The sequence below is a fragment of the Vulpes lagopus genome, chromosome 3, assembly GCF_018345385.1.
Source record: "Vulpes lagopus strain Blue_001 chromosome 3, ASM1834538v1, whole genome shotgun sequence".
In the NCBI taxonomy this organism is placed as follows: Eukaryota; Metazoa; Chordata; class Mammalia; order Carnivora; family Canidae; genus Vulpes; species Vulpes lagopus.
This window is the reverse complement of record NC_054826.1, coordinates 132,980,055-132,995,177: the sequence shown is the minus strand read 5'-3', so window position 1 is coordinate 132,995,177 and position 15,123 is coordinate 132,980,055. Positions and strand designations below refer to the sequence as shown.

Genomic DNA, 15,123 nt, shown 5'->3' with positions numbered 1-15,123 from the left:
AATGAAACTCAGATTATTTTCAATTATAGTCTCAGGAATGATTTAACTCTTGCATCATCTTAGGAATGCACAGATCGCTTCGGAGAAAACCACCCTGAAGAATCTCCTGGTATGTGGCAGGCAATAGAATAGACGTTTACAACACAAAGATAAAAGAGATGTCAGAAGATACAAAGATAAGAGATGCCCACCACCCTCAAGAAGTAATGTTTAGAGACTGCCCACTCTGAACAAAGCACCATGCTACTTAGTGCAGATGATGAAAAGAGGCAAGCCACTGCCTTCCCCTCAAATTTCAAGTTTTCATGTTTTCATGGAGGAGACAAAAAAATGCATATGGAGAAGGGGTGTCTGTGGTAGGTTTTGAAGAGTCACATAAACTTTTACATTTACTGAAGGACTTTCTGTGTGTCAGGCACCATTGTGGTTGCCTTGTATGTACTAATCTATTTAATCTATGTAACAGTCCTCTGAAGTGGATACCAGGTATTAAATGAGCTGGATTTTTACGGCTAAGTGGGGAGTTTAGGGAAGGACACACCAGGAACAGGGGCTCTGATTCAGGGAGCAGTATATAGCAGCTAAAGGGCACGAAGGCAGAATGGACCAATGGTACTTGGGGTCAGAGAAGCCCAAGTTCTAGTCCTGCCTTTGCTGCTGGTAGGGCTTTGGTAAAATCCACGCATCTCCCACAAAAAGGAAATAATAATAATATCTGTCCTGCCAGGTTAGTGGAAATATTTGGCAAGATGACACATGCAAAGGTATCTTAGTGATACTTTTATTTGTGTGCGTATGTGTGTGCGCACATGTTTAACACCGTTGAGTAGATTAGCCAAGATTGGAAAGTTTATGTTGTGCAGTAAAAGCAGACAATGAGGAGATTCTCAGCACGTCGTGGGGGATTCTGACTACAAAATTATCCAATGAGTGAGAGGTATTGTATAAGCTCTGTGAGAAACTCAATCTGACCATTCCTGCGCATTTGATTTGGGGAGAGAGAAAAGACACAATGGGAAGGTATTTTAGAAGTAGAAAGGAAGCAATGAGTATGAAATATGTGATTCTTTTCTATAAAATTCATGTCTTCATTCCCTCAAGAATGCTCAGATATTCATTGACTACAATCTGGTACCAGGCCCTGTTGTAGGCATTGCACTGCAGCAAGGAACGAAACAGCCCAGATCCTTATCTTTGTGGGGTTTATATCCTAGAATAACTCATTAATATAAAAACATGTGTATTCAAAAATAAGAAAAAGGAATGTTGAAGAAAGTGAAATGTGTTAGAGCAAGATATTTCAAAGCCAGTTGTGCAATTTCTCTTTAACCAGCCCACCCAAATCTTGTTCATGCCTGCCTGGTCTAACCTTGGGTACACCTTAGTGAGCTTCAAAGAGGAGGGCTAACATCTTTTCACTGTGTTTTAAATAATGTTCACAGCCTCCCAATTGCATCCGAACCAATTCCTACTTGTTTTTTCTTTCTGCCGCTGGATCTGAAAGCCCCGGGAGGCACAGCTTCTATACGTTGTTCACTAGCCTCTTGCTTTTGGGCTGACTAGCTCACCTCTCTCCCAAGACACAACAGCTGTGCTTTTCTTAGGAGAAGCCTTAAAACATCCTTCTCTATGCCTGCAGTGACTCTGTTCCCCCTCTTCAGGTCACCTACTCTGGATTTGTTCTCATTCCTACACCATTTTCTTAACCAATTAGAAAAAGTTCCTTTGGATATTAAAAAAGAACTAAGTACCTTTTCCTTCTGCTTCATGTTTGAAGTCTAGTCTTAGTAAAAGCTGTGTTGCATAAAATTATTTAAGTCACTCATGAGCTTGTCTAGCATCCCTGTCTTAGCTAAATGTTTTCCTCAATAAGCGGCTTTTATGTTTTTCCTCTTCATTAAAGAAAAATGAGTAAATAGATCTTCTTTCCGACAGGTAAGCAGTTGTTTTTCCTATGTAAGGAACCTTAAGTGTGAAAGAGGATTGTTTTTAAAATTGGCAAGTATTTATTAAGCCCCAAAGAAGCTAGAAATTATTAACAATGAAGGTGAACCAGAAGACACAAGAGCATACCCTGTGTGAAGTTATGTTCTCCAAGGAGACGTAAATTCATGAACATAAACACCATTTCTGTGGCTCTCCCAGTCTGGCTTTTTATCGCAGGACTCTGAGCAGTGCCCACACTTACAGCACTCTTAATAATAATCATTGAGCTGAATGATCCCTCATGCTCACGACATCTCTGAGATGGCCTCTGTTACAGATGAAAAAAGAGAGACTCAAATTCAGCCATGAGTGGTGATGTCAGTATTTGAACCCAGGCTCCTAGACACCACCACGGTAAGCAGTAAAACACCACATCTTGCAGTTCAAATATTGGATGTCTCAGGAATGTATCGATGAGAAAGGACAATGTGAGTTGCAATGGGTCGCCATCGACTTTATTGAAAAGGTAGGCCTTATGACTTGTCCCTCCTGAACCTTGCTGATGTATTTTGGAGCACTTAATCAAGTGTTTGGTCCCTGGTGCAGTAGCGAATACATTTTTGAAAATTAGCAGTCATTTTTACTTGGAGTTTGGCATCCCTAAATGACTCGTCATCATTTTGCACATTCTCTTGATTCCATAATGTTGTTTTCCTCACCTTGAATTTATTGACACCGATTCATTTTGCCTTGACATTGGCATTAACAGGGAAATGGCTTTGCTTCATCCTATTATAAAATCACCTCCCAAGACTTGGTTCGACATTGTCAGGAGGTAGTTGTGGTGACAGCAAGGCCACAACAGACAAGAGTGAATTACAGTGATTCCCGGGGAAAAAAAATCATTAAGAAAAGTTACTGCTGTGTGATTTCAGAAACTATTTGTCATAACTTAAATATCCCTGCTGTTTAAAAATCCTAAGAGGGCTTAGACCATATTTAGAACACTCCTGCCAAGTATATATAGGAAAAATTAAGTCTCTAAGGAGACATTTTAGCTATAGCTTGACAAACAGGAACCTCAAATTATATTTTAGCTTTCCACGGTTCTCCAAGCCATTGAAATTCTGTCTCAAAAAAAAAAAAAAAAAAAAAAGCATGTGAATTAATGACACAATTATCTCCTTTCAGTCACAGGTACTCAGATTCCTAAGGCCAAGTATCAAAGGCCTGTAGTATTGCTCTCCCTCCCTCCCCCTCAGAATGTGGCCTGTTTCACAGATTTGCCTTCGGCTACATGGACTGTCACTCATGAGTCCCACGTCATGTCAAAGAACACCAACTCTTTCTACCTGCATTCTTCTTTGGTGGTCTTTCGCCTCCATCCTGATTCCATCTGGATTTTTCCTTTAGCCTATGTTCTGAATTTAACTGGTTAAAAAAAAGTCACTAGTCTTCTTCAGGGCCCGGTCTTTTCCACCTCCCTGTGGCCGACATGCCAAGAGTATAAGAGCTAATACATTTTGCCTGATGAAAAATGGAGAGGGTGCTTCTGGTCCCCTGGCTCAGCTGGCCCCTTTTGCTTCTTCCCCTCCCTGCCCCCCTTCCCCAGGTACATAGTGTATCGTTGAAGGAAGAAACCCAGCCAAGTCCCCGTTCCCTTCCTGCTGGAGCTCCCCGTGGGGAGAGCAGGCATGGAAGGCCTGACAAGCCTTGGTGGAGGAGCTGGGCTGCTGTAGCCTGGTGGCCGCCACTCCTTCCCGTGTCCCCTCTTAGCTTCCTCTCCCTTTCCTTACCAGGCATTTCACCCCTGCCCTCAGGATCTCACCTTACCTCCGCCTCCTCGTGCTCAGGAGTGAGATGAGGCCATCGAGGGACTGCTCCCTCACTTCCCACTCTCCAGCCTGTCCATGTGTGTCCATTCCCACCTACCGACCTCCTGGACCATCTGCAAGTAATAGGCATATGCCCACTGTTCAGAAAAAGGCAGAGAACAAAAGACGTATTTTATCTGCATGTTGAGTGAATAATTTATTTGGGTATCAGTTTGGTCCTAGGGACAGTTCTCAGTAGGACTCTACAGCCACGATGAGCAGGTCGGACGCGGCACAGGCACGTAGGGTCTCCTGCAGACTCGAGCTGCTTGCAGTGGGTTCTCTCAGGGCAGTGAGGCCAGCCTCAGAGCCCCTACGGGAATGGTGGGCAGAAATTCCAGCCCAGTCCTCCTGGGACCTGCCGGTGTAAGACGTCCATCCTCCCCGCATCCTCTCTACCAGTTAAGACTAGGCGGGCCCTCAGAGTACGAATCCCTTTAGCTCAGAGGCTCTGCTGCTTCCAGCCACACCTGACGCTGGGCAGTCTTCCGTAAGGCAAGGAGTCCCAGTGTCTGGGGCTTCCTCAGGATTACAGGATTGTGCAGGAACTCTTCTGTCTTTCCTGAGATTGTGAGTGTGTGTGTGTGGCGGGGGGTGGGTGTGTGGTTTCAAGTTTTTCTTTAAATCCCAGTTAGGGAACATACTCGGGGATCATTTTTGTAGACATTTAAGATAACTGGGAGTTTGACTAGTAATATATATGAATGGCACAAATACTGAAAGATGGTAAAATTTGGTCACATGGATCATTTCTTACTTGCATCACCTTGACCATCTCGGTAAACACGCCTTTTATTTTCTCAAGTAACAACAGTTCTTTTTACTGACATTTTTAATATCTTCAAAGGGCTACCTATTTATTCTTGGCCATTTGGAAAAAGTAAAAAGCATAAAGATGGAAATTAAAATTACTAAGACCACCTGCACTCCCACCAGCCAGAGCTCAACACTGGTGGCATTTGCGTGCGGTTGTTCCAGCACTTCCCAGGTCTGTATGGCATGAGGCATGCATGGAGGTGCGTGTCTGTACTTTGGGGGATCGTGCTGGATAAACACTTGGGCTGCTTTTCCTCCTGATATAGTATCATACACACTGAAACACTGACTGATACCTTGTGTGTGCTGCATCGTGTGTGACTAAGCCTTCCAACGAGCACCATCTTTCACCTCGGGCAAAAGAGTAAAGGCCGCACCTGTTTATTAAACTAGACAAGTGCATTTTCTGATACCAGATGAGAAACTCCGTGATTCCTCAGCACCGTTTTTATGAGCACCTTGCCTGTGCCTGTGTCGGAAGGTTTTGACCTTAATAGGATTTCAATACATCACTAATGATCGCTTTGGGAAAAGATGCCCAGCCTTTGGCTGTGTGGGATTCTCGGTGAATTCATCCTTTCTCAACATAAGCAAAGGCTTTGTTTTAAGGTTGCAAAAGCTGAAAACTTTGGAGTATTTGGGCACTGCTTTCCTGTCCCTTCATTTGAGCCACCTGTCATTTCTCTCAGGCTAGCTGGGTTTCTGCCTACTGCAAACATAGGCTCCTTCAAAATGAACGTGGCTTTGTTTTTAATGACGTTTCGAGTAGTGTTTCCTTTGACTGGACAAGAGCAAGTGTCACTCCCATAATCAGTGCTTTGAGAATAGAGGAATATGAATAGAATGGCTTCTCTCTTGTCAGAACTGCTGTACTTGATTACTCACACGTGTCTGACCACCCAGCTGACAGCTCCCACATTGTTCCCTACAGCCCCTTCAGCTCTGCTCCTTGGCCTCATTACACTGACACCAAGTCGGCTGGATGCTGTCACACGGGAATCATGCCACCAGCACCACTTTCCCCAGATGGATATAGACACAGACAGCAGCATAGCTTGAGAGCAGGAGGGCAAGGATGTTTCCAACTGATGGCTTCCAAGTTGCAGTCTAGATCCTGTTTGCCTCTGTACCTCTGCCCTGCCTCACCAAAGCAGGAGCTAAAGCGGGGCTGCGGGGTAGTGCTCCCCACCCCCACTACCCTGAGTGCACACCTTCTGTCCCCTGATCGGTAAAGGAGAATGCACACTGAGTGAGAGGACACGAGTCACCTTTGAGAAGACAGGCGCTGCCTATCCAAGCCAACCTTGCAAAACCTTGTGGAGGACACGACAGCTGAATACAAATATTCAAGCACTGCGTGTTTGACCCCATGCCACCTCAAGATTCGTACCCGCAGAGGACATACACAGATGCTGTCTTTGAGGGAGGACATTGGCCTCCATTTTCACTTGAGCACCTTGAATTGGATAGATAGTGATGAATTCCTTGTCTGGCAGGGTTAGAAACAAGAACCTCACTCTTCCGCCCTGGGCTTCTAGCACTGGGGTCTGGGGGGAGGTGTTGAACATTAGCAAAGTACACTTAGGTTGTATTTTCTATTTTTTAAAACACCTCCACCTAATTCATCTTGAGGTGCCCAATAACTGCAGGACAGGCATTACTATTCTTGCTTCAGAAGTAAGGAAAGAGAGGCACAAAGAGGTGAAAGGATTTCCCCAAGTTCATGGAGACCATGAACTACAGAGACCCGACTTGAGTCACAAGTTCTCTTCACCTCATTCCCTTGACATCACCTCATACTTTTAGTACAAGTCAGGCGAAAAACTATGCTCCATGGGGCACCAGGTAAGACTGCTGGGCAAAACCGGCCAAGGCAAAACGGCCACCTGAGTCATCACCAGGACTCATGATACTCATCACGTATTTGATGACAAAGAGGAGGAATGCCTCATTCTTTGCCTCTTAAGACAATAAGCTCTCCATGAAAAACATGCACAAGAATTGTAAAGTCCAAGAGAACTTTAGAAAATACCTACTTCCAACTCTTTCCCTGTCTAGCTGTCTTTAGAATGCGAGGTCCACAGAAGCGGCTGCACTGTCTGCCTGGCTCCCACTACGTGCCCATCGTCTAAGGACACTGCCTGCTTGCATGGCGGAGGGACAGATCAGCAGATGCTAACAAGTGGCTGCGTGACATGCCCAAGGCCTTACAGCAAAGCAACGGCTGGTCAGAACAAGAACCCAGGTTTCATGACTCGTAATCAGTGTTTTCTCCACTGTTCCATGTCATGAGTCACGGCCAGACATAAGTGAGAAAAGATGGGGGGAAATGCAGTTAGTGTACCCAGAATTCAAAAAAGGCAATTAGACACCGGTCCTCAAAGAGTCTTCCGTACCCCGGGAGCTAACCTGTAGGCTCGGTTTCATATCTCACGGCTCACAACCAGGGCTGAATAAATGGGTCATAATCATAGCTCTTTATCTCCCTGCCACAAAATCTCAAATGCCAAAATCAGAACTGAATGTTGCACACATGCCTTTGTTATTAGCCTGTTTGGTAGAGGTTATTCACTCTTTGACGTTTCTTTGAAAAGGACGGGAACAATTTGGAACATCTTTCTCCTGGCAATCCTGGGCTTGTTTCAGGTGGTGAAGGTAGAGGTCACTTTATTAATACAACCATCAAGGAAGGCTGTCATGGCAACGCATTGCATCGATCCCTTGAAGTGCCTGAGACAAAGCCAAAAAGAGAAACTTTCAAGTCTATAAATACAGACCCAGCATTGCTCAAGCATAGCAGCTCACTGACAGGGCGAACCCGAATGTATGGCTTTGAACGAGACCCAAACACAGAAAAGAAAACTTCCCTTTTGTAATGTCATGGATCATCGTGACCATAATGGAAATAAGTGACCCTTCAGGTCACCAAAGAAAAAAAGAAGAGAACAATCAGCAACACTAAGTTCTGGCTGGTGCCCATTTTGAGCACAGGGGTCCCCGCCTTTATCCACCTTTCCATACCTTACAGAAAGGACGAACAGAGGGAAAGGGGAATCAAGGCCCCATCATTCACATTTTGATAAGAGATTGCAGCTTGGGAAGAGGGAACTTGTATGACAATCAAGGAACCTACAAAAAAAACAGTTAGAGAATTGAATAATTTAGCTACATCCCTGTGGCTCATTATTGAAGCCAGAGGAAAGACAAGAAGTGAAACAGGGAGGAAGAAATGCTGCTCATTCCTATTTTTTACTTTGAAAATTCTGAGTGTTTTTATAAACTCATAGCAACTACGGAAGCTTATTTATCTACTATTGTGGCTTGCTTACTGAAGCTGTGATCGGAGCTATTATAACACCTTGCCAAATACAGCCTTTCCACCAGGATTCCACACTTCATCTTTTAGCCGCATAACTGTTTGGGTCTAACATTAATACTCTAACCTTGTCTATCAGGGGCCACAGATCATTTCGGTCGCTCCATTTGAAAGCATTTCTAATATTGAAGCTTCGGGGGGCTATAGGTTATATGGTGTGATATTGGACACATCGTGAGTGAATTATTTTTATCAATGGTAAAAGTATCCTGTTAGAATATGGCCAGGCTAGTACCAAAGTGGGATCAGCATTTCTGGTATCTAAGGATATTTTATCATAATAAAAATAATAGCGTCTAGCAAATAACAATTTGCATCCGATACAAGGTCAAGCATTGCAGAAGGGAGCTAAAGACAAACCTTCCCTGTTTGCTGAGATAGCACACTCTTAGGTTGTCAATAGCAATGAAGAAAGAATAAGGACATGTTTAATGTAAACACTTCCCCGAATAAGGTCAGAGCTTCCAGTTTGAGATGAATCCACACAGAAGGAAGTTAAGGAGGTGATAACGGCAAGGTGTGTGTTGGGTAGCAATCCCTGGTTGGATTTTTAACCTGCAGTGACCTGCCAGATGACATGGGGTTAGGGCCAGGATTGTAAGTGGTGTTTATCCCCGTGCTGGTTCTATCAGCTGGTGGAGGATGCCTGAAACCTTCCGCTGCAGAGCAATCCTGAAGGCGATCCATGGCACCCCAATCCATGACTGCCGTGGTAGGTAGCTGTGCCTTCTGCCTTGGGGAGGGGGACGGACAGCTTATCCAACACATTCGCTATTCACAACCTGGGCCTTTGGCGTTTGGGGTCACATCTTCTGCATGAGCTGATGGGTATTTAGAGCTCCGCCCAAATGCAGTAGAAGTCTGGAAGATGGGAGACTTGATGCTACCGACACATACGGCTCCGTCACAGGGCGGTATGCAGGCCGACGAGCCAGCCAGGACACCCGGCAACCCGCCAAGGACTGAGGACGTGGCCTGTAGCGTCTTGAGGAGCCTGGGATGCACACTGCACCCCTCCGTTTCCTGGGTTTCTCTGAATGAGTCTCCTATGTAAAGAGCACTAATCTGTAAATCAGGAGCCCTGACTCTAGCCCACGTTCTTCCCTAAATTGTTTTCAGTTTCCTCATCTAGAACTCATCTAGTTTCTGGAGTTTCCCCAAGCCCTGATTTTACTGTTCTTCACAGAGCAAGGTAGAGCAAATTACACGGCGAGGGTGGTTTTGGTGGTTTTGGTTCCTCCCTCCTATTCTTTGGTTCTTAGCAGTGCTAACAGGTGTGTCTTAAATCCCACCCTTCTGTAGTTCTTCCGCTCCAAGGATACTCACTCCACTCTTCTATTTCAACTTCAAGGACTTACAGTTGCCTCTGATTCCCATGGCTCTGCACCAAAAAACACTACCTCTCTGTGATCTGCAATCACCAAGACATCTTCAGTGCCCTTTGCCCAGTATACATAAGGACAATTGTTCCTCTTCATTGTTATGGCTGCTGACACCCTGATCCAGAACGTCATCATTTTGCCATCAACATTAATTGAAGAGGGATTATTCTTTGCTATAGGAGGCTGTCCTGTGCATTGCAGGATATTTAGCAGCATCCCTGGCTTCTGTCTACCAGAAGCCAATAGCATGCCCTCCCCTGAGGTGTGACAACCAAATGTCTGCAGACATGGTCAAATGTCCCCTGGGAGACAAAAACATCCACTGTTGAAAAGTGCTACCTTAGACTGACAACCAAAGACCTCTGTTAAATGTTTATTCCTTAAATTTCTCCAAACCTTGTTTTAACTATTCCAAAATCCCTTCTGTCAGATTCAGTCAAGAACATGTAATGCCTATTTTGTAATTTCCTTCACCCAACTCCATGTGCCACCCTTCCTCTCACACTCTCCCAGTCTGTTTATTTATCCCTAGATACAGTCACCCACTGCAGGAAGACTTCTAGGACTGATTTTATCCCCTCATATGATCACTGTATCTTGTTGATACCTTTTCTTCTCAGGACCCTTCATGAGGGCTTTTCATTCACTTCCAGTGGCCTAAATGCTGACATTCTTCAGTGTTCTATCTGGAGCCTTCATTTGTCCTTACTCTATATTCTACCAAGACTTGGGTCTTCTGTACTCTTCACTTCACTTTTTGTAACAACGACCAACATCACTCCTGCTCCAAACCCACATCTCCACGATGACCTACCTCCTGAATGATTAACTAGTTTTTCTAACTAAGAAAAAGAGCCCAGAAGAAGAGCCTATGGACCCCTCAAAGTCATTAGGTCCAAAAAGGTGCATTTTCTTCCCTGATCAAAGTCTTCCTCCAACTACTTTTCTTAATAAATTATATTTTGATGGATCCAAATACTGAAAACAGGAACCTCAGAATCTCTTGTATCCACTTCAAACCACCTCCATCCAAATCTATCCCCTCTCTCTCCCCATTGCTCTAACCAGACCAAGCCCATTCTGTTGAAGCATCCAGGCTCCTCGCCTCCAGTCTGTCCTTCCTCTGGCCAAGCCTCACCTGTTTTTCTCCCCATTAAAACACCACCCCACACATAGGTCTCTGGCCACTTCCCGTTGCCTATTGTCCAAATAAACTCTGTGGTGTGTGTTATGTAGAACCTACATAACCAGACGGCAGTCTGCCTCTCTGGTCTCCATTTGCCCTGTTGCACATCCAATGCTCCAGCCACACCACTCCACTTGCTAGTGTGTTCCATGTGTCTCTCCCTCAGGCCCTTGTCAGAAAACCTGAGAGAGCAATTAAGCAGGTGTTTTGGAATTTAGAAATGATAAGAGGACACTGTAGTCCCTCTTGTAGAGTTAGTAACTGTGTAAGCAGGGAGCAGCACTACTCCTGGGCAGAGGGAAAACAGGAAAGAGGATGGGTGATTAGAAACTAACAGGACGGAGGGGAGACCCCACAGATATGGGACCTGCATCTCTGAGAAGACATAGTGCCAGGGTGCTGGCTGGTACCTCTGAAACTTGGGCAGGGCCCTTCAGAGCTGAGCTTGAACATCCAGGGAAGGAATGCTGCTGAGTTGGCGTAGGAAGGAACCTTCCAAGGGTGGGAATAAAGCTGGTTCTGAATAAAGCTACACATGGGGACCAAATGCTGCTATACTGCCATCATCGAGTGACACATGGGTAAAAGGAAATCCTTTCACCATCTCTTGTGCCTCTAGTGGCCCCTGTCAGTGGAAGCCAGGAGCCAGCTTGCAGAAGGAAGGGTGGATTGAGAGTTGAGAGACAGTGGCATAATAAGCAGCACTCTGCCCCTGCACGTCTCTTTGTCTGTGCTCATACAGTCTCCCCTACCATGACGCCTCTTCTACCAGTATCTGCCTGGAGTGCACCATTGTTCAAACACAATCTCCTTCCCATCGTCTTTTCTAATCTTCCCCCAAATGATTATTTACACCAGCATCTCAGTCCCCCTAGCATTTTGCAAATACGTCTTTTATTCTCTTTTTTTGCATCACAGTTATTTCTGCATGTTCGCTCTTTTTGTTTTCTGCCAAACTGTGAGCTCCTTCAGGGCAGGTAGAGTTACAGCCATACAATCAAGCAGGGTGCCCGGCACACAACAGATGTTGGCTGAGGTGGATGGAATTGATAAAGGCATGCTAATGAAATTACTATTAGATCATTTCTTGCATATATTTTATCTTGCCAACAGGCTTGAACTCCATAAGAGCAGAGATCATGCTTTACCATTTGTTATTTGTTCACGGTGTTTAGTACAAAGCTTCATATGCTGAAGAAGAGCTCAGTGATATTTGTTAGTCACCTAGTTTATTCAATAAGCACCACAAATCTGGTTCAAAAAGACATGAAGACGGAGGATGAATTCATGAATAGAAGGTAGGATCCGTAGCTAGGTTCAGATGTGCTTCTAGCACATAAGCCCAACAGAACGCTGTACATACAGGGAAGTTCTGTGTTTGTTGAATAGCACAATCAGGAGTCTAAATGTAGAAAGTCTTATAGTGAATTCTAAATAATGAAATATATTCTAGATTTGATTTTTCTGTTTATTTCTTGCAGAAAAAGTGTAGTTCTCCAATCCATGATATTATTAATCCTTTTGTTACATCTGTTCCTTGCATAGTTAATGAATTTCTCACAGTCACCAATATCAACCAGCAGATTATCTAAATGTAGGAAAGGTATTGGATTTTAACTTAATCACCAGTTTCTTGGAAAAAAAAAAGAAAGAAAGAAAGAAAGAGAAAGCTCTGTTCAACAACTGATTTACATTCAAGTCCAAGAAGAAAAATAGCTTTTTTTTTAAAAAAGGGGGAGCAATATTTAATTAACTATTGATTTCTTCTCAATTATTCAAGGCAAGCAATTATCAATATTGATAGAACAGATATTTTCCTACCTCTAGTGCCCAAATGAAAGGAAATATCCCATTCAGCAATGTGCTGCCTGGAACAAGAAATGCTGAGAATCTTTAACTGTAAATGGGAACAGTTATTTGGATCTAGTTATTCCATGTTACCCCAATTAAGCATATTTCCTGAAGTGTAAGCAAAACAAAATATGCTGAAAACCTATATATGTCTCTCAAATTAACAACAACCGGTTTTGACCAGGAGTTTAACCACTCTACACTTGGAGATTTTGCCTCACAGCTACAGCTCTTGACATTTTTAACCATGATGCATAAAATACTATAATTTGGGTCTAATATTCAAGATTTCTACCACCCACTGAGAGACAGCTTATATAATCATTAGAACCTCTGGAACACCACCTTGTATGTCAATATTTGGAGCCTGAAGGATGTAGTAGGCCTCAATAGTCACTTCTGACATTTACAGACAGCAAGTGTGGGTACTTTTGAAAATTGTACCAATACATTATGCAGCTGTCTTAGAGGTCGCCAAGGAATTACTGTGGAAGAAGGTAAAACAAGGCCCCGTTTAGGGCACTTTGTTATTAACTCTGGGATCGTCCACTACCATCTTTCCTCAGCTCATTTGCACGCAGGGCATTAGCACGTTTGTGTCTAGGAAGTGTCTTTTGAAGGTGACATGACTACTGAACATGATTAATGGACAAGTAACATTCTCTATTGAATTACTACTTGGGAGATTTTTTTAATACTTTGCACCTTGATAGTAATATTAAGTGTGTGTGTGTGCACGTGTGTATGTGTGTGTGTGTGTTTAATTCATGTGGTACCCCTGGGGAAGTTTGACCATGACATCCTTTAAAAATGAAAAACGTTATAATTTATAAAAATCTACCTTTTCTGCTCTGCCCCTACCCCTCATTCCAGAGTGTGGTTCTATATATTAAGTGCTTAAGCAGCATATGTTGCTGGGAAGTGTTCTTGGCTCTTTTACTCTTTGTTGTTATTTTAATTTCCCTGGGTTCTATTTAACATTCTGCTAAATCAGTGAAACCTTGATTATCTAAAAGAATAGGAGACATGGACTTAATGAGGATAACCAGAACTTTGAAATAAGTAATTATTAGAGATGAAAATTAGATGACAGGGACCATGAATGAATTTTAGTATCTGGAATTGCTTGCTTGATTTATTCAAACCGATTCTATTAATTGACGGACATAGTGAAATTCTGGTAATCAGGGTCTCATCACCGCATTGTTTATTATTCTGGGAAATCAAGGTAACCTTGGACTCGACTTCCCACATTTACAAGGCAATGAATATCCTGATAGGCTTGTCAGGGGCAAATGTGACTGAGTGCTCGTCCTCACTCTCCTCCCATGGAACCACTTTCTCTCTTCTGATGTGGCTGCGCCTGCCTGGAGCATGCTGCCCGCCCCCCCCCCCAGTCCCCCTACCCTCCCCTCACCCCCCCCCCCCCGTCCTCCCTCTACCCCCTCCCGCCCCCCTGCCCCCCCCCCGTCCTCCCAGCCCCCTTCCCGCCCTTCTGCCCCCTACCACCGCCCCCCACCGCCCCTCATGCTTCCCCCTTGGCTCTGCCTTCCCGCATGCACCTGCAGGGAGAATGGCCCGCCCCTTCCGAGGTTCTTGGTCATTTTAGCAATACTGCTTTGCGTGGGAACTACCATCCATCTGGCTTTAAGACTCCGCATTCTTGGAGCGGGCACTTGTCCTGTAAAGAAGCAGGAGGCCCCAACGGGCCCCACTTCCACGGAGGAAGGACACCTGGCCGCTCAGGGCTTCCCATTCCCTTGTGCCCGGTGGCCCGAAACGGGCGACGACAGCGTCCAAGGTCGCAGCCAGAATGTCTACGAAAGGGACAAATGTGATCAAAGCAGCGTAAAAATAAGCCACAAAGGCAGCAAACTACATTGGCTTGGAAATTGGGAGTCACGGGCTTAGTTGGGGCGGGGGGGCGGGGGGGACAGCGGCCCCCCTGAGATCTTGTTTTTTAAGCTGGAACCGTGATGTACCGGGTGACCTGAAATTGCTTCTGCTTGTCCTCCCCGCGGCCCGGCCCTGCAGCGAACGTCTGCGACAACGAGCTCCTGCACTGCCAGAACGGGGGGACGTGCCACAACAACGTGCGCTGCCTGTGCCCCGCCGCCTACACCGGCGTCCTGTGCGAGAAGCCGCGCTGCCAGGACGCGGGATGCGGCTCCCGCGCCGGCCTCGCCGCCCGCCCGCCCCGCGGCCCCGCGCCCCCGCTGCTGCTGCTGCTGCTGGCCGCGCTGCTCCGCGCCGCCGGGCCCCGGCTGCTGTGAGCCGCCCCCCGGACCCCCGCCCCGGACCCGGATCCAGAGACCCGCCCCCCGGACCAGGACCACCCCCCGGATCTCCCCCACCCCGGACCCCATCCACCCCCGACCTGCCCCGGACCCCGCCCCGCCCCGGACCCCCCCACCCGGACCCAGAGACCCGGACCCAGAGACCCGCCCCCCAGCCCCGGACCACCCCCCGGACCCCCCCCACCCCCACCCAGGACCCGGACCCAGAGACCCGGACCCGAACCCGGACCCCACCCCACCCCGGACCCCCTCACTCCCACCCCGGACCCAGAGACCCGGACCCGAACCCGGACCCCACCCCACCCCGGACCCCCTCACTCCCACCCCGGACCCAGACCCGCACCCCCCACCTCGACCCCACCCCACCCCCGGACCCAGACCCGGACCCACCACCCCCTCTGGACCCACCCCGGAG

The 15,123-nt window shown here is 46.2% G+C and overlaps 1 protein-coding gene across 7 annotated transcripts in view; it reads left to right on the top strand.

The window, feature by feature from the left end:
* Nucleotides 1-14,722, top strand: part of NTNG1 (netrin G1) — a 306,784-nt gene extending 292,062 nt beyond the window's left edge. For all 7 annotated transcript variants that reach the window (XM_041749732.1, XM_041749734.1, XM_041749731.1 and 4 more), the window contains one exon: nt 14,446-14,722. In XM_041749732.1, coding sequence (XP_041605666.1) covers nt 14,446-14,684 — 239 coding nt within the window. In that variant the 3' untranslated portion in view covers nt 14,685-14,722. The remainder of the gene's footprint in view (nt 1-14,445) is intronic.
* The last annotated feature ends 401 nt before the right edge of the window (nt 14,723-15,123 follow it).